General features: G+C 49.5%; 1 protein-coding gene across 19 annotated transcripts in view; it reads left to right on the top strand.

Moving 5' to 3' along the window:
• The window catches only part of ERC1 (ELKS/RAB6-interacting/CAST family member 1), a 190998-nt gene that overhangs the window by 153957 nt on the left and 17235 nt on the right, over nt 1-19806 (top strand). For 13 of the 19 annotated variants that reach the window (XM_075602383.1, XM_075602380.1, XM_075602378.1 and 10 more), the window contains 2 exons: nt 4956-5103; nt 11521-11622. In XM_075602383.1, coding sequence (XP_075458498.1) covers nt 4956-5103; nt 11521-11622 — 250 coding nt within the window. Of the gene's footprint in view, nt 1-4955; nt 5104-11520; nt 11623-12599; nt 12665-19806 lie in introns of all 19 variants that reach the window. The other 6 variants (XM_075602391.1, XM_075602389.1, XM_075602390.1 and 3 more) reach the window with 1 other exon arrangement.

Here is a 19806-nt window from a genome sequence, read left to right as displayed (position 1 = left end):
CAGTGCCGCTGTGTGTGTGAGGGAAGGAAAGGCTGGCAGTGCCGCTGTGTGTGTGAGGGAAAAGCGGGCAGTTCCACTGTGAGGGGGAGGTTAGCACTGCCGGTGCGGGAGGGGGAGGCTGGCACTGCTGCTGTGCGTGTGGGAGGGGAAGGCTGGCACTGCCGCTGTGTGTGTGGGAGGGGGAGGTTGGCACTGTCGCTGTGCATGTGGGAGGGGGAGGCTGGCACTGCCGCTGTGCGTGTGGGAGGGGGAGGCTGGCACTGCCGCTGTGCGTGTGGAGGGGGAGGATGGCGCTGTGCGTGTGGGAGGGGGAGGCTGGCACTGGCGCTGTGCGTGTGGGAGGGGGAGGCTGGCGCTGTGCGTGTGGGAGGGGGAGGCTGGCGCTGTGCATGTGGGAGGGGTAGGCTTGCCCTGTGCGTGTGGGAGGGGGAGGCTGGCGCTGTGCGTGTGGGAGGGGGAGGCTGGCGCTGTGCATGTGGGAGGGGGAGGCTGGCGCTGTGCATGTGGGAGGGGGAGGCTGGCGCTGCTGCTGTGCGTGTGGGAGGGGGACGCTGGCACTGGTGCTGTGCGTGTGGGAGGGGGAGGCTGGCACTGGCGCTGTGCGTGTGGGAGGTGGAGGCTAGCACTTGCGCTGTGCGTGTGGGAGGGGGAGGCTGGCGCTGTGCGTGTGGGAGGGGTAGGCTGGCCCTGTGCGAGGGGGAGGCTGGCGCTGTGCGTGTGGGAGAGGGAGGCTGGCGCTGTGCATGTGGGAGGGGGAGGCTGGCGCTGTGCATGTGGGAGGGGGAGGCTGGCATTTGCACTGTGGGAGGGGGAGGCTGGCGCTGTGCGTGTGGGAGGGGTAGGCTGGCCCTGTGCGTGTGGGAGGGGGAGGCTGGCACTGTGCATGTGGGAGGGGGAGGCTTGCACTGCCGCTGTGCGTGTGGGAGGGGGAGGCTTGCACTGCCGCTGTGCGTGTGGGAGGGGGAGGCTGGCGCTGTGCGTGTGGGAGGGGGAGGCTGGCGCTGTGCGTGTGGGAGGGGGAGGCTGGCGCTGTGCGTGTGGGAGGGGGAGGCTGGCGCTGTGCGTGTGGGAGGGGGAGGCTGGCGCTGTGCGTGTGGGAGGGGGAGGCTGGCGCTGTGCGTGTGGGAGGGAGAGGCTGGCGCTGTGCGTGTGGGAGGGGGAGGATGGCACTGGCGCTGTGCGTGTGGGAGGGGGAGGCTGGCGCTGTGCATGTGGGAGGGGGAGGCTGGCGCTGCTGCTGTGCGTGTGGGAGGGGGACGCTGGCACTGCTGCTGTGCGTGTGGGAGGGGGAGGCTGGCACTGGCGCTGTGCGTGTGGGAGGCGGAGGCTAGCACTTGCGCTGTGCGTGTGGGAGGGGGAGGCTGGCGCTGTGCGTGTGGGAGGGGGAGGCTGGCACTAGCGTGAGGGAGGGGGAGGCTGGCGCTGTGCGTGTGGGAGGGGGAGGCTGGCGCTGTGCGTGTGGGAGGGGGAGGCTGGCGCTGTGCGTGTGGGAGGGGGAGGCTGGCACTGGCTCTGTGCGTGTGGGAGGGGGAGGCTGGCGCTGTGCATGTGGGAGGGGGAGGCTGGCACTGTGCGTGTGGGAGGCGGAGGCTGGCACTTGCGCTGTGGGAGGGGGAGGCTGGCGCTGTGCGTGTGGGAGGGGGAGGCTGGCGCTGTGCGTGTGGGAGGGGTAGGCTGGCCCTGTGCGTGTGGGAGGGGGAGGCTGGCACTGGCGCTGTGCGTGTGGGAGGGGGAGGCTGGCGCTGTGCGTGTGGGAGGGGGAGGCTGGCACTGTGCGTGTGGGAGGGGGAGGCTGGCGCTGTGCGTGTGGGAGGGGCAGGCTGGCACTGGCGCTGTGCGTGTGGGAGGGGCAGGCTGGCACTGGCGCTGTGCATGTGGGAGGGGGAGGCTGGCACTGCCGCTGTGCGTGTGGGAGGGGGAGGCTTGCACTGCCGCTGTGCGTGTGGGAGGGGGAGGCTGGCACTGCCGCTGTGCGTGTGGGAGGGGGAGGCTTGCACTGCCGCTGTGCGTGTGGGAGGGGGAGGCTGGCACTGCCGCTGTGCGTGTGGGAGGTGGGTGTTGGCCCTGCCGCTTCCTTTGTGAATAATCGGAGTCTGACATCGCAGTGCCTGCAGGAATGACCTGCCCGAGTGATATAAGAGGAGGGTGCCGCAGGATTGTTATTCGGTATCCGTCCTCCATGTCTTTCCTGTAGCAGTGACAGACCATGGGGAGCTGACAGCAGCCAGGCCCTAAGAGCCTGTTAACACTCCTCTGGCAGAGGTCAGACCCCCACTTAACATAGTTTATTTTCGAGTGCTCGGCCCTTATTTTTAGACACTTGATATGCCGCCTGTCTGCTCTGGAGTGCTCTCCCCCCGCCCCCCCCCTGCCATTCTCTCCCTGCCCCATCCCCGGGGTGCCTTCCCACGGGCGGGGGAGGGAGGAGAGCCTCTTTCTGTCAAGGAATAGAGGTAATAAGATGAGGGTGGAGGTCGGATTAGCTCTATAGGATTTGTACTGTTCCCTGATCCCTCACACTACTACATAGGGGAACACATCAAAGGGCTGAAGGGATTTCCTTTAAAGATGGTTCTCCCTACCTCGGCTCTTACCTTCTCCATCCTGATCCCGCCATATTTTGGAGAATTATCACAGCAAAAACAAAAATAGCTGCTAGTGTAACTTTTCTGTTTCATCTATAATCCAAGAAAAAACTAGTTAAGACCATTTTATTTTACACGAGGGGAAATATGAAAGCAGTTTGTGTAACATCACAAAGGAAAATGCCCCTTGTTGGATTGTTTCATATTTTAACTATGGTGGAGCAGCGTTCCACAAGGAACAAGATGCACAGACTGGGGGACCCCCTAATCTGCTGTCCGTTTCAATGTATCTACATTAGGAACAGTATCTCTGTAGGGTCAGTACGTCTGCAGAGATTGGGGTGAGCAGGGTTACTCCAAGAGGGTTATTCAAAAGCAACACCACTTGTAAAAATCGGCGAACCGTTCCAAATCCCTTTCCCGGATTTATCCGAATACACCGTTTGATACAATCCGGGCGGATTTTTAAGACTCCAGTCCACGGATTCCGCAGCACGTTTTCCCGGATTGTTAAAAATCCAAGCACTGATTAAGCCGCAGGGAGCGAGAGATCCCCCGCGGACTAATCCGTGTCCAGATTTGAACAATTCAGCCACGGATTTCAGATTGCTCTCTAAAATACAAAATCCAAAACGGCGGATTAGCCTTTTTGAGACCGGCCGATCCGAGATGGATCCAAATCCGCCAAAATCGCCCACTTCTAATCACTTGTACTTGGGCAGGATAGGATGAGGTATTACCAGTAATACAGAGAGAGAGAGAGATGTTTGTTAGGAGGCCTCACAGATGGCAAAGTGCAAGAGAAGCCGTCTGATATGGCATAGCACCTTTAATTAATTAGTTGTATACATTTAGCCACGCCCACTCGCACTCCTTTTGACACTTATACATATATATTATGTGGTAATGTTTTGGGGTTTCTCAGAGCTTGTTGGGTATCTGTGTGTTTATTAGCTTTAATTAATGGTCACCACAATTGACGCCTCCTTGGGATTCTTTTTTTTAACGCAAACCAGATGGGTAAGAGAGTGCAGGATGGTGTTTTGTATAATGGGAAAAGGGAAGTGTCTTACTGAGGAATGTTAGCGAGATCCAAAATGAGCCTGTGTGTCTGTTCTCTCTGCTGCGATTCATGCAGGCTCCCTCAACAGGGAACATCTTGTCACTTGACACTTTACGTTTCATCCCCATTAAGCCCCCCTGGTCAGACCTAAACATTGACGCATTAAATGGTCACCTTTTGTGAGTGTGAAGTGTCCACCTCTTCTCTACATGCATAACAAGGGGTTACACACTTGTTTCCAGTCGCACCTTTCCTTGTATTACAGAGATCCCCTTTCTTATCGAAGTGTAAGACGTTGATCCGAAGTGAAACACTAACCATGGTGGGCTTTAAAAGACTGGAGCAAAAAAGTTCTGGTGCTTCAGAGTCATTGTATCCATATATTGCATGAAAAATCCACAATATGAACTCCTTATAAATGGATAATAATATCAATGCCCCATATATAGGGGAGAGGGAACTAGTACCTAGTGTTGCCTATGGCATGTACACAGCCTGAGTAGTACAATATATGTCCCCCAAAGTTACAGTCCAGGGTATATATTAGTCCACAGATGTTTTGACGGGTATGATAAACTCACTTTGTGGGTATCCAGGTGTCCTGTCCATCCTTGGAGTCCATTGTGGAAGTCAAACGGCGTGCCAAATCTGCCAGAGTCGCATACACAAATAGAAAGAGCAGAGCACTGCCAAAGTATGAAATACGGGATCCGGAGGAGGATCACAGATACAAACAATTGTAAACTTTATGGGATCATAATAGACCCCAGCACACTAAAATACCCACTTTTATTTTAGTGTGCTGGGGTCTATTATGAGCCAATAAAGTTTACAATTTTGTATCTGTGAGCCTCGTCCGGATCCCTTATTTCACACTTTGGCAGTGCTCTGCTCTTTTTCTATTTTTAAAAGGCTGGAACCTTCCAGGGATCTGTGATAGGTTCTCTGTATTGTCCCTTCTCCCTGTCCATAAGGATGGGGACAAGTAGAGGTGACACCGGAGAATAAACACACTTTGGAGTGATAAAATAATGCACTGAAATGTTTGTTGTTTGTGCCTCTGCTCTCGCTCTGTTGGGTCCTTGGATCTGGAGGATCACCAGATTCACCATTATTTGTGAGGACAAGTAATATCTGAGGGCTGGACAAGGTACTGGTGTTAGTGGGAATAATTGGGTGGCTGCAGGACCCGCAAACAGAGAGATTTCTGCTTTGGTGTCTCAAGGAGTCGACCTTTCCACCGGGCGAAATCTGTACCCCTCTTAACCTCCCCCCTCAAACCCTCCTCTTGATTTTCTCACCCTCAGGCAGGAAGCCCTCTTGGCCGCCATCAGCGAGAAAGACGCAAACATTGCCCTGCTTGAGTTGTCCTCCTCCAAGAAGAAGAAAACTCAGGAGGAGGTGGCGTCTCTGAAGAGGGAAAAAGACAGGCTGGTGCAGCAGCTCAAACAGCAGGTGAGGAGAGGGAGGCCAGGTCAGGGGCGAAAATGAGGGCAGGTACTAATAACTGGTAGAAGGTTCTTAACTCTGCACTGGTTCTCATGTGCAATCAGTAGCTGTAAGTGTTGGAAGGTTTAATGTTGGTGTGTGTGGATCTCTCCATTAATGAGAGCAATCTGTAAAGTATTGATGTTGTAAAGTTATACAAAGCATTACATATACTGTACTAACTCATTCCTGGAGCAGTCCCCAGCCCTGTCCCCGGTTGGTTGTTGAAGACGATAAATCACAGGCATAGCTTTTTCTTGACAGGCGTTTATTCCTGGGAATAGTCTCTGTTAGGAGGGGACCAGTGCCGGCGGCCTGAGAGAGGGGGGTGGGGGATCAGAGCTGGCGGCCCGAGAGAGGGGGATCGGGGAGCCAGGAGCCTGAGGTGGGGGCGTGTGTCTGTACACAGAGGGTTCTGTGACACTCCACAGATGAAGAATGAGATCAGATGGAGATCCTCCCAGTTCCTCACTTACGGTTTTTTTTTTTTCACCCTGGTCTCACAATTCTTGGAAAGTTTCAGCATCTTGGGAATCGTTGCAGCCTTCTGTTCTGTGGGACATTGGTCCCGAACTTTCCTATAAAAAGCAGCATGTGTTGTGTATATCTGGGCTGGGTTTTGGTGGAGGTGTGGAGGTGTGGAGGTTCCGTTCTGATCCTTTTTCCTGTTCATTTCGGGGTGACCCTGTGCTACACAAACCAGTATATAGAAGAGACCAACGCTGACAAATATTCATGAAATTGGGTTTGTGACATCTGCCCTTTATTATACTTTCTAAGAGCTGAATGGGTAGGAGATTTGTTAGTATCCATGACCACCGTGAGATTGAGTCATGTCTGATCTATGCAGGGGGTATCTGTTGTAGAGAAATAGAACAGCATGGGAGCAAAGTAGAATGGAGCCTTGTGACTGGTTATTATCACACCCCTCCAAAGACTATATTCTAAGAGTATTTGTAGGAGCTCATGATCTGGGATTCATATTTTCCATATGAATCATAGCTAACAGTGAGTCAGACGTTGGTGAGGGCTTTGGATGTGAGAGTTGTGGTCCATGCATGAGCTTCTGTGTTGCTGTCATTGATGCAGCTTCTCTCACTGACTGTTACTGTGTAAATGGGACGAGACGGATGTTATTGAGATGCCTTCAGAGATGTCAGGTGTGAGACCACTTGCCTGTCTCTAAAAACGTTACACAGTGAGGAGTGGCCTAATGGTCACAACCCCAGTTCAAATCCAAGTTCCCAAAAACTAGATTGTTAGCAAGGAAACTGTCATATATGTTGTTTGTTACTGCTGGGCTATAGAAGTAAAAAAATACTACTGCACAGTACTGTGCCATGTGTAGCTTTGAAGTGTCCTTTGTGTAGCTTTGTGTCCTTTGTGTCTATTCTGGGTTTGCACTAGTTTCCGATTGGTTGATGGGAAAAGCTCAGCTTATCAGTGGGTTCCTAATTAAAACAGCTTGTTATTTTTTCCAGTAATTTGATCCCAGTGGACGTAGTGGGCATTCAGACTCTTAAGTTTCTTGGCTCCCATGTCCCTGTTGAATAGCTTGACTTCGATAAGCGATTTTGCCCACCCTTTTCCCAAAGGGATATCCAGTTTTCCCATGATGCCCCGAGACCGACCAATGCTTTAGTGACAGAAACTGAGCAAAAATGTAGCCGTTGTGGTCAGCGGATTCTGTACGTATCCTTTGTCCTGCATGTGAGATTTCCACAACGCACACATTCTGTGCAGACAGGTCTGTTCAAAAGAGGCTTCTATTCCCACCACCTGTATTAGTTTTTTATGACCCGTTGGTAATAAAGGCCATCTCTTTTATTGTACATATAATTGTACTGGTGAACAAACACAGAAGAGCCGCACGATCTTTATTCTGCTCCCATTGATTGAAGCTAGGAACATGCAGCTACTTAGAGCATCTGGAGGATTACGCATTTGTATACACTTGTTAACCCCCTTAATGCCAGAGGCGCCATAGGTTCTCACTCCTAACACCCCCCGCCCTCCCCCATGTGTTATAAAGTGTCAGATGTCGCAGGGTCTGGAGGTTTGCAAAGACCAAAGTCGGCAACATCTATGAAGATGTCGCGCTCATAAAATGCATCACAATGCCGCTTAGAAGAACGATCCCACACTGTGAAAACGGCACGATGACCGAATTCTGTTACCATCCCACCACATCCTCCCGTTTTGTGCGACCGAAGATTCACATGGTTTGGTGTTGGCCTCAAACTCGCGGAGGGTACGGCTACGCATAGTTTCACATGGTCTATTGCTTTGCTGAGTGGTGCTGGCCCCTATGGCATTTAAAAAGATTATATACGAGTGATATAACCGACCGCACGAAAGAGCCAGCCTGTGCTGCCTTATTACTGGCACAGAGGGAGCCTGAGAGTGCTGTGCAATGCTCTTCAAACAGGAATCGGTCGGCATTCTTTTTCTGAGGGAAATGTCTGTACCTTCTTGGGTTTGACCATGATACATTTCCAGGTCATGGTGTACATACTCCGAGCATGAAGCCACCTAAGAGCGGGGATTTCCAGCTGTGATGCCTTTGGGAGAGCCACATGAGAGAACTTCAAGGATGCAATTATATTACACACAGAGCTTTGGAAACTTCACATGTCTCTTCTTCCTGTGTACAGAGCTTTCCAACCCTCTCTGGTCTCTTCACCTGTACTGCAAGAGAGTCCAATGTGTCTTCACATGTAAGGGGCTTTCCAAACCCTGCAGGTCTCCTCTTTATTTGTAAACAGGGGTGACTGTCCTGATCTGGAGCACCTACTGACTGCTGCAATTTTTTTTCTGTTAATATTTGGGTCTCTTCCATGATCACTGAGCTACTTTGCTCTGTGAATTCTCAGAACTTTTTCCTGGTATTATTGTAGTGGGTACAGCACAGAGCACACTGACAAATCTGTGTACAGTACGGTAATCGTAGAGAGGTAGGTGGAATCAATGGAATGGTTTAGAACTTCTCTGTGGTCCTGGACCCAGCCCAGTGCTGCCGATCCAGATGTTCCTTCCTTGGCCTATTCGCTTCCTGTTACGGAGAAAACATAGATTTTCTTTTTTTGTTTGTTCCCATCAGTGCCAGACCTCCCTAAATCTCCTCTCCCTCGCTGTCACCGGCTGCTTCCCACCGCACCTCTGCAGCCATCCTGCTGAGGATAAATCCGGCCGGTTTCCACCGTCCTCCGCCTCCGTCCCGCCGCTCCATCTGGTGACCCACATAGGACACGCAGGGGGGGAGACGGCGGGGTGCGAGCATCCTTCCTGCGCACACTGAGACCCCACTGTCCTGAGGGGGTCTTAAGGACATGTACTAAAAACACAAGTCCTGCAATTTTTCCTCCTCTCCGCACCATCATTTTACGACTGTAAATGGGTCGTGTTCTTCAGTAACCCCTTCTGTACTGTAAGGCAGCAACATTGGAAATGTTCAAATTGCTTATATCCAATGTGCTGCCAGAGGAGCCTGCAGCACGGTGCTAAATGGCGCCAACAGGGCCGCGCCAGAGGCCCGGGAGCAACCGTTTCAAATAATAGGAGAGAATGGGCAACGAATCTATATTTTTTCTTGAGCAGCTGCTTCAGTTTTTATGTTGTTGGGACAGGGAGAGGAATGAAGAGCGAGATCCCAACTCGAAAAGCAGCGTCTGTATCACCAACCAACGGCACGCTCTGCGAGCTTTAATTACCTTAACTAGTAGAGATTCCGCGTTTTGGATACGGAGAGCAAATGAAAACACCACTTGTGAGCCCATTCAGCGTATCTGACAGGTCTGCAACCTTGCCTTTCCCCATTATCTCTTAGCAGTCAATGCTTCCACTGCAGCCCGGGATTCTGGGTAATGACATGCAAATGAGCACACAGTGTCACTTTTTGCTTATTCAGTTTAACGTGGCGCCCCCTGTAAGCTTCTGCTTGCCATATTGCATAGCCTGGGTTACAGAAGTGCAGAGCCAGCAAACCTGCCCACAGACAGATCTTCCGACCTTTTGGATCTCATCCGTTTGAGGCTGGTTATACTGTACTGGCTTGGAAATGAGAAGCTGGGAGTGGCTACAACAAGTTAATGGCGAGTAACAAAGGATACGAAAAGATTGAATAAGTGCGGCTGGAATTACAGCCCTCGCATAACTGAGCTTGTATGGAAAGCAAAACCTGGTCCGATGATGAAAGCAAAGCGGGATACAGGCAGACATGCTTAATGCCTTTAGTGTCACACGTACCTGCAACACGTTGCAAACCACCAAGGGTTAAAGGCTGGTCAGCAGCTTATGCTTATATGTTGGAGTAAAGATGGCTTCATAGTTGCTTAAAGAACATAATAAAAAGATAAACATTTTCCTGCAGTGTTGAGGATGGACATCGGTGTGATCACTAAGAGAGATTAGATAATAGGAATGCAGACTCTGACGGCAGATTAGAACCACTTATCTCACAGTGTCTGCCCATGTTCCTATCATTTGGGAAATCTCAGACCCTATTTGATCTTTGTCTTATTTGGGATTTAGCCTTCTGTTTATCCCAGGCATGTTGGAATCCCCTTACTGTATTACCCCCACCAACGCTGCTGGGGGGCTATTCCACGAATCTACCACCCTTTCTGTGAAGCAGTACTTTCCCCCACATTTTCCCCTTGGCCGGCCACCCTCCCACTTCAGAGAGTGGCCTCTTTACAAGGCTTGGAAAACCCGGCAAAGCTTATACCTTTATGTAAAATAAAGCCTCCACTTATTTCCATGTATCTCCTTAAACAGGCCACTGCCATTTCTCCGCTGTAGTCCTGCGAGGGGCTGTTCCTCTGGGTATAATGCGGGGCTGATATGGAGCGGTTGCTGCTGCATCACTGGAATCGCTGCGCGCGTTTCTCACTGCGCTGAACGGTTCTGCTATTTGCACGCGGCAGAAGTTTGGGAAGATGTCAGACAGAACTTGGAGGCAATCCAAGCAGGAGATCATTTTTCTTTTACAAATGTGCCCAAAAATAAACAGGATTGAAGCTTGAAGCAGGAGGTCTCCGGAGCTGAACCCGGTTAATTTCAGCTCTGGGGGATCCCCTGTTTCCGGTGATACCTCCATCGGAGGTTGCATTGGATGCTCCGCTGGGCTAGCAGAGATCACGTAATGGCCGCTTTTCAATGCTCCCTCATCCGGCGCGGCTTTCTGTTGTCTGACGTGACGCAGGAGCTTTAAACTTTAAAGTCTGGCTAGACCTGCCAGAGCGGCTGCCGGCGCCCTATACAGAGGTCTGCGTCTCTGGGAGCAGGGGGTCCTCGGAGCTGAAATGAATGGTCTTTCGCTCCGGAGACCCAGTGCTTTCATTCTATGTAAAAAGAATAAAACATTTGCACAAAAAAATCACCCGTTTGGATTGCTCCTTTTTTAAAGCACCAATCCACCAAAATGTAAAAATTGTTTGTTTAATAATTGGAGCTTTCGAAACCTCACAGGTCTCTTCTTCACATGTACAGAGCTTTCCAAACTTCACAGGTCTCTTCTTCACGTGTGCAGAACGTTCCAACCCTCACAGGTCTCTTCTTCACATGTACAGAGCTTTCCAAACCTCACAGGTCTCTTCTTCACGTGTGCAGAACGTTCCAACCCTCACAGGTCTCTTCTTCATGTGTACAGAGCTTTCCAAACCTCACAGGTCTCTTCTTCATGTGTACACAGCTTCCGGAACCTCACAAGCTTCTTTGCTATGGTAATAAGCATTTCCATTTCCCGGAGAGCGAAAAACAATTTTTATTCTTGCAAACAAACAGTTGACCCTGAACCTAGTGCAGAGAGAGCTAAAGTTGAAATAGTTTGGCAATGAGGTGTTACTGTCCTGCCACCCCTGGGGTGTCACGGTGCAGTGTCAGCAGCACCGAAGCCAGCTGGGGACGAGTGTCCAGCACATCTGTGCACATTCCCCTTCTGATGTCCTGTGTATGTACACAGCTGTTAGCCCCCATGTTTGTTATGGCTGGATGACCTCTCGCACTTGTTGGAGGGGGCGTCAGCTGCAGGATCCAAGGCTCAGACATTAGGAGGCAATGCCTAAGTAACCCCTTAACTGCCAGAGGCGACAGCTAGGCAGCGCATGTATCAATAAGCAATGCATTTGTATCAGTGTTAATTTTGAATGCACAATGTTCTGTGTAGACAGTGTGATGTGGTGTATATGTGTATAAAGCATACACTTGTAAGCAGAGCAGCATTTGTGTCTGGGTGCAGGGCCCGCTCATCTCGGTGCCGACCCGCCATCGCCCGCTCCTCTCGGTGACCCCTCTGTGTCCACGATGACCAGTTTCACAAACAATGCTGCAGCCATCGTGCGCATAGGTGAATGATGCACGTTTACCTTCCTCTTCTTCCCGCAGACGCAGAACAGGATGAAGCTGATGGCGGATAACTACGAGGTAGACAACCTGAAATCCTCAGCCCAGTCCAACCAAACCAACCACAAGCCCTCCCCGGATCAGGTAGGGGGCTCAACCACCATGCGTGGAGGGGGGGGGGGGGGATAACGTGAATGCTCCCTGAGAGGGGGCTGCATCTAAGCAGCACCAATAAAATGAGCACCAAACTACTTTTAGGGGAGGCGCACCCATGGAAAACCCCAAATAACCTGTATGGGGTTTGGTCCCCTGGGTACAGAAACTCGATGTAGAGATTTGCACTTCAGTTTTATTTTGTAAAAGGGGAATTGGAAATAATTCCTGTCTTATGCATCAAAGTAAAAGCGAGGAATTCTGGGGTAAAACAATTAAATTCAACGTGTCAAAGAAAAAAAACCCCACTGATTTGCGTTGGATTTTTGCCTTTAATAAACCCGGTACTGTTTTTGTTGCCTTGACGTATCCTGGAACCCTCCTTATTTCTAATCTCGCTCAGAAGACACGATTCTGTGTTAAATCCAAAGGGGGCAACTAAATTCCTTCTCGCTCCACTCGGCACCCCTCCCCTCCCCCCCCCCCCCCCCCCCGCAGTAGCTTTGTCACGTTTCGGTGCAGCGAGCCGAGTTGCATGTTGCCATAAAGCAGTACTGCTGTGATATCGCACTAGAATATTCTGCCAGTCGGAGTTCCTCTGACTCTGTAGCCTAACAAAGCCCCAGCTTGTAGAGTTCAGAGGAACCGGGAACTGGCGCCGAGCCAACGGGTTGGAAATGAAACCCCTGTTACATTGGTCTCCAGAGCTGAAGGTAGAACTAGAGAACCCGGCTCTATAACTAGAGCGACATGAGGGACAATGGGCCGTGAAATCGCTGCGATTCCTGCTGCACTTTTCCAGCCTGGCAGCTCTGTGCATGTAACACACGCTCTCCTGTTAATGCTGAGATACACATATATACATATATATTTGTATGTGTCTGCTCCTGATACTAACCAGATGTTTATTTCATTCCTCATGCTGCTCTGTGACGCTCTCTCTACCCTCATTATCTCTGAACCAATAGGATGATGAGGAGGGTATTTGGGCATAGCCAATCAGATGCTTAGGTCAGCCATTTTGTTCAGAACGGTGAGGAACGGCTTGGGTTACCGGTTGGGGATTTTCCACAGTTCCTCCATCCCCCCACCCCCGCATGCCGCTCGTTCACACCTCTGTCTGCACGCTGCCCGTGTGCCCGCGCTCATTAACCCCTTCATGCCCTGGGATGCTCATTCTGTGGTGCCTTATTCCTTCCATCTGTGGTTCTGCATGTGGCTGCATTCATACAGCACTACAGGGGTTACGTTATCTGCTAAGCTTCTCTCACTGCCCTCAATTCTTTTACAGAAGAGCCTGCAGCGCAGTGCATTGCTTTGCAATGTGTTACCACGGGGTTAAATGTACTATACTAGTACAACAAAATGTGTTTAAAAGAGCAATCTCCCAGTACATTTCTTCTGCCGAATATCACTGGCCCTCCACTATTTTAATATGCACGTTCTCCCTCCTGCTGTATCCCCAGAGATACAGGATGGTTGTATTTGTTTGTAAGCTTCCGTCGTTCACTTATCGATTTTTGAGGACAGATCGTGTGATTTCTAAGAACATAAGATGAAAACCCCAGAGCTTTACGTTCCGTGTTTTGTTGGTGTTGGTGTTGAGAGAATTCCCGGGGCAGATAATTGTAGGCAGCAGGCTTCGCACCTGTGAATATTCAGCCAAACGCTGGGCCTTCCTCCTGCTGTTTAAAGCATTTTAAGCAGACCGGGCGCATCTGTATCGATCACTTTCTGTTTAGCCCCTTGGAAGCCGCAGAGATCCGCGGGATGTCGCTTTCCTGTGTTAGAAGTGTGACAGTTTGGGTTGTTGCCAAGATTTATTTATTTTTCTTCTTCTTTGCAAATTTACACTTTCACATTTTAGTTTTTATTCATTTAAAAAAAAAAATTTTTAAATCGAAGCTGCTTTGGAAGAATCAAGAATATTTCAAAAGACTTTAAACTTTATCCCTTATTGACGGGGGAGGCTACATACCCGTGCCATGTAATGTTTTAGGTGAGGGGTGCTGAACTCCAGTCCTCAAGCAGCCCCAACCCCAAGCTGGTCAGGTTTTCAGGATATCCCTGCTTCAGCACTAGTGGCTCAGAAGCGGTCTTCGACTGAGCCTGTGATTGAGCCACCTGTGCTGAGGCTGGGATATCCTGAAAACCTGACCTGTCAGTGGGGGCTCGAGGACTGGCATTGCCCCTGTTCTAGATATCGTGCTTTACAAGAGTCTCCTCTGGCAGATAATACAGCACAATTTGAGATTTTGGATCAAATAATCAGGTTGATAAAAATACCAGATAAAAATACTTTTGTACAAGATACTTTCTTTCATTATGAAATAAACCGCTTAAATACTAGGTATGAAGCGGTTAACCCTTATCAGAATGATGCTGCATTCCACGCACACTACTTTCCTGATGTCGTGTCGGCATACATAGAAGCCGTTAACCCATTCATTGCCAGAGGGACATGCAACGCATGTGTGTGGCTATCGTGCTTTGCAGTCAGTTGCAGGCCTCTCTGGCAGTAAGGGGGTCAATTGGGCCTCACTCTCATCCCATTCCAAGTGACTGTGAGACCTGAGACCCCAGGATGGCGCGTGAGAATCACGGCACAGTCTTTCATTAGCCGCCCACAGCAGGGAGCAAGCGCGATAATTACCTGTGCGTCGCGTCCGGCTGCTCGCATGGAACAGTGAGTGATTTAAAGAGGTTCAGGGTTAGAGAGAGTTTCTCACACTCCTCCATCTGCCCACGCTTTTTCTCAGACCTTTCCAGGGACTAAAGATCAAAGCACTGTCAAATGACACCACAGTTTGCAAAGGACTCTGGGAGTCCACAGACAGGTACGGAAGCAATAGCGGTTTTGTACATATGTGACCACGCAGCCAGTAAAATAAGTTCGTCTTAAAGAACTTACAATCGAATGTTATTGCCTGAGGGTACAGGAAGTTCAATTGATCGGCGGAAGTGTACACAAACAAAAAAAAAATTCTGTATTTGAACTGGATATTCCTACTGCAAAGGCAATGGCATTAACACTGGACACTCGTTATTACAAAGGACTCCCCAAGAGATGGAGCTTCCAGGGGAACTTTTCATCCCAAAGTCATCCCCTGAGATTAGAGGTATAGAGATTTCACCAGCAGCAAAGGAAAAGGATCTTTACAGGAAGGGCAGAAATAATGTGGGATTTATTCCCCATGGAGAGACTGTGATGGCAGATACTGAAGATATATTTAATGAAAGGTTAGACATATATTTTTAGAAAAGGAAAGTATACAGGGATTTGCCACATACGTTAGACATAGGAAAAGTGTTGATCCAGGGAGAAATGGGATTGTTAATAGTGGGGTCTGGAAGGAGTTTTTCCTTTATGATGCAATAATTGGTAAATGCGTCACTGGGGTTTTTGTTGCCTCCTCTGGATCAATGCAACTATAAATCTAGGATGAGTATCTCGCCTAATTAGAATTTGACAAAGGTTGAACTTGACGGACGTGTGTTTGGTGTGGTCTTGAACTATGCAACTTCCAACACGAGTTTCCGCCTCCGTGCGAGCTGTAATGTTGGGTACTCGGTCGGTTCTCTGACACAGAAGGGAGCAGAAGAAAGATGAGTTGCTATCAGAGTAACACACCTTGTCCCAAAGGCTGTGCGTGGCTGGAAGTCTCTGGGCTGTGTCTTGTCCCCTCCAGCTCTGCCCTGTGCTGTCCCCCCATCTCCCCGTGTGGCCCTTACATCCCTGTGTTCTGGAGACCCCTCTCGCCCCTGTGGGATCTTGCTGCTTCACACCCGTCCTCTCTCGCCCCTGTGCCGTGTTTAGCATGAGCTGTATTTCCTCTCGTGTGTTTACAAGTGAATGTGTTGAACGCTCCGTATTTCAGTAGAGGAGTAGGTAAGGCACAGCCAGAATAGGCCCAAATGGTTCTGTCTGTATACAACATGGCTGTGTATTAGTTTTCGATCTCTTCTGCGATGGAATAACAGTTCTTACAGACATTGTTGCTGGATACAAATGTACCCAGAGGTAACATGAAACCCAGTGGTGTACACGTGGGTGTCCCGCCGGCAGCCATCTTTAATGTAAGGAGCGAAATGGAGGGCACAGATAAATGTGCACTACCAAAGAATTCACTTTGTTGCACAGTGAATTATTTGGTAGTGCTCATTTCTTTGTACCCGCCACTTTGCTCCTCATATTCACTCCCATGTCACAGTTCTGCAACCACCACCTATCACTAGGGTTACCCATTCATTACCCTTGGTCATTTAGTGCGTCGACTTAGTTGATCATCAACTCCTCTCCCTTCCTTTCCAATCTTTAATGTAACCCAGATAAGTGGAGTGAAGTATCTGCTGTTACAAGTGTAGCAGACGTTCTTGCACCCACTGGCGCAGAGCATCACGTTTTTCACACGCATCTAATGGCGGTTGGTGCGAGGTTTATTCCCCATTACAACTTACCAGCACCTGGCACATCTGTATTTTGTTTGAAATGGGACTTGTTTGAGATGCAGACGCACCCAGGCACCTTGGTGATATTTGGGGTGCTACAGAACAGAAGGGTTTGTTTTGGTAAAGGTTTGGCTGCAGTTCTGGTCTCTGTAGGACGGTGACACATTCTGCATTTGCAGGTAGTGTCAAGTGGCACAAGGTGACACCTTATCTAAGGAGGTGACCTGCACACTTCACTGCCACATCCCATGGGGTCCATGCTCTCTCCTGCCCTGTCGGCTCCTCTAATCAGTGGGGAGTCCTCCCGGGTGTCGTCTCAAGTGGAGCCCATTCTACTTATCGTCCAATTAAGAGGCTCGTTAATTCTTCCTTTAACGGGTACTGGCACATTCCTGCCAATGAGAGCCTGCCCTTGGACACTAGGAGACACCAAAATATTTTTTTATCTTTAAGTGTGAGTGAGCTTTAAACCCAGGAGTGCTGGGTGACAACAGTAGAGTAAACGCAGTAAAGCCACGTTCTCCCGGGCAGCCGGAGTATTCCCGCTGCTGATGCCGAGCCAGAAAGCCACGTTCTCCCGGGCAGCCGGAGTATTCCCGCTGCTGATGCCGAGCCAGAAAGCCACGTTCTCCCGGGCAGCCGGAGTATTCCCGCTGCTGATGCCGAGCCAGAAAGCCACGTTCTCCCGGGCAGCTGGAGTATTCCCGCTGCTGATGACGAGCCAGAAAGCCGCGTTCTCCCCGGCAGCTGAAGTATTCCCGCTGCTCATGCCGAGCCAGAAAGCCACGTTCTCCCGGGCAGCTGAAGTATTCCCGCTGCTGATGCCGAGCCAGAAAGCCACGTTCTCCCGGGCAGCCGAAGTATTCCCGCTGCTAATGCCGAGCCAGAAAGCCATGTTCTCCCGGGCAGCCGAAGTATTCCCGCTGCTAATGCCGAGCCAGAAAGCCATGTTCTCCCGGGCAGCCGGAGTATTCCCGCTGCTGATGCCGAGCCAGAAAGCCACGTTCTCCCGGGCAGCCGGAGTATTCCCGCTGCTGATGCCGAGCTAGAAAGCCGCGTTCTCCCCGGCAGCTGAAGTATTCCCGCTGCTGACGCCGACCAGCTGAGTCGTGCCCATTTGGGAAGGCGGAGCTTTCATGCCACCGGCGAGGGACGGGAACGACGTCCGTCAGTGACCTCGCGGCATCATTGAGCCCAAGAGCGGAGATCCGGAACCCGCCTAAGATCTACCTGCTTGTACCAAAGGAAGTTCTTGTGAGCAAGTAGTCCAATGTTCTTCTCCATGAAGAAGAAGAGGTCCTTTGTTGTTTATGCCTGTTTTTTGTATAGTGTTTTTATGAAAAGATTGTTTTTACAATACCCAATTTTTCCAATTCGGTCCTATGACTGCTCCAATTCATAGAGGTACACTTCTAGTTCAATACCATTCTCTAGTTACCATGGCAGTGGCCAATCAGCCATTATCTATCTGTTGCTTGTTACATATCGCACAGTGATGCACTATATCTGCTTATATGTGACCCACGTGAAGGGTCATCTGTGCAACAGATGGCGTTTATACCTCTACTCGATGCTCCATCTTTCTTCTAGCGGTGTTTCATTCTGCTTTATTGCCCCAAAGATCACGTATTTACTTGCCTATATTTGACTTCATGTTTATTAGCGCCGGATGAGCCAAACTCTTGCCATAGACTATTCTGATTTTTAGAATAATCGGTGGACTGTACCCGGCTGCTTCTATTCTCAATTGTATTCACTTGTTGCCCCTACCACACTTGCCGCATATTATTATATGCACTGGTTTCATGTATTTGTTGCATGATCGAATATCACTGCATCATATTTTACCCAAACATGGCGACACAAGAAGCGCTTACCATTATTTTTTTAATACTTGAAATTGGAACAGATTCCTTGTGATGTAGGTTTAGTTTCAGAATAAGAAAACCTTTCTAGGATAACTCTGTGGTGACTTTATCATCCAAAAATAATGTCTTGTGAGACTTGTGAGTTGAGACCAGTATATGGATCTGACAGCGGAGTTTGTAATCGGGGTGGAAAAGGAAAAGAAAAGGCAACTTACTATTTAAAAAAACAAAAAAACAAGTTTTTGAACCGTCGGACCAGGAGTGCGTAAAGCCGAAATGGCAGAGCGCCTTGACCAGCGTGCGGGGGCGTCTCTCTGACTGGCAGCCTGCTGATTGCGTTATAGAGTCTGACCCCACACACGGTCTCCTTCAGCTGGAGTCCCTCTTACTGGCTGTACATCTGAGGAATATCTCCGAGACACTCAATGTGCCAAGGGACACCAATATTTACAGACCTGCGGGTGGATCTGAACTCCACAAGGTCCTCATCTCTCTGGAGGAGTTACATTCCGCTTTGTGTTTTGGCGTTGGCCTTCAAACAATTCCTCTTTTTTTTTTACTGTCAGCAGTGACTTTACTTCTTGTTCCCATGCTGTCGCTCTCTGTACATGTCTGATCCTACCAGGCCAGCGGGTTGTAGTAACAGCGGCTCCTGTGTAACGAAATAACGATTATTCCTAGTCCTTAAATTGACACAAACACATTCTGCGAACATGAATTTGCCCTGATGATCTGTTCAGGTGGATTTCACCTTGTACAGGACGCCCACATACAGCCTCGGGTCATAAAACGTTTATCTTTTTGAAGTGTCTGTCATTCCTTTCCCTTTCTCGCCCTGTTCACACGTCTCCCGGTGAAATCGCCCCCGGAGTTTGTTTTCATTTTGTTGAAGAAATATTAACACACACACCTTTTTTTCTCCCGGTCATATTAAATATGGTCGCCATTTGGATATTCGTAAAAACTGATTAATAGGGACGAGGGAGTAGCTGAATGGTGGGGTCGCTAATCTTTGGTGAACCCAAAGTGGGTGAACTTGGTTTGAAACCCAGTATCGGCTACTTGTGACTTTAGCCAAGTCACTTAATCTCCCTGTGCTTCAGGCATCACATTTAGATTGTAAGTTCCTCAGGGCAGGGCCTCGTACCTGCAAAATTCTATGTTTAGCACTGCACACACTGTCAGTGCTGTATAAGAAAAACTATTAATAACATTAACTCGCTTCAGAACTTTCCTATATTCTCCTATCCAGCTCCCGTGAGTATTGGAGTATTTTGCACCTTGCAGTATTGTCTTGGTTTTGGAGGCTGTGCACAGTTGGGTTGTGCAACTGGGAATTGAATCGGGTTTTGTGTGTAAAAATGAGCACGTTCTCGAATAGCCGGTTTAATACTTTTTTATTTGGAAGAATATATTTTTAAGGCTGATGTTGTCGGGCAAATGGCTGATCCTCACGTTAGACCTGAATTTGTCATGCTCATGTATGCATTCTTATTTATATACTACCAGCAATGTCCCCAGCGCTTTACAACAGAGTACAGAATATAGGGAAATAAGTCCAGCAAACCTAATGGCACAAGATAGGAATGGGAATCCCTGCCCCCCCCCCCCCCCCCCGAGTGCTTACAACCCAAGTGAGGAACAGATGACATTTTTGTTAGCGGTTTCTATGGATGTTGCAGGGTATCTATTTCTATCTCTATTTCTATGGATGTTGCAGGGTATCTATCTCTATTTCTATGGATGTTGCAGGGTATCTATCTCTATTTCTATGGATGTTGCAGGGTATCTATCTCTATTTCTATGGATGTTGCAGGGTATCTATCTCTATTTCTATGGATGTTGCAGGGTATCTATC

Source organism: Ascaphus truei, chromosome 5, assembly GCF_040206685.1.
Source record: "Ascaphus truei isolate aAscTru1 chromosome 5, aAscTru1.hap1, whole genome shotgun sequence".
Taxonomy (NCBI): domain Eukaryota; kingdom Metazoa; phylum Chordata; class Amphibia; order Anura; family Ascaphidae; genus Ascaphus; species Ascaphus truei.
The sequence above is the reverse complement of the archived record's forward strand: the minus strand, read 5'-3'. Positions and strand labels throughout refer to the sequence as shown.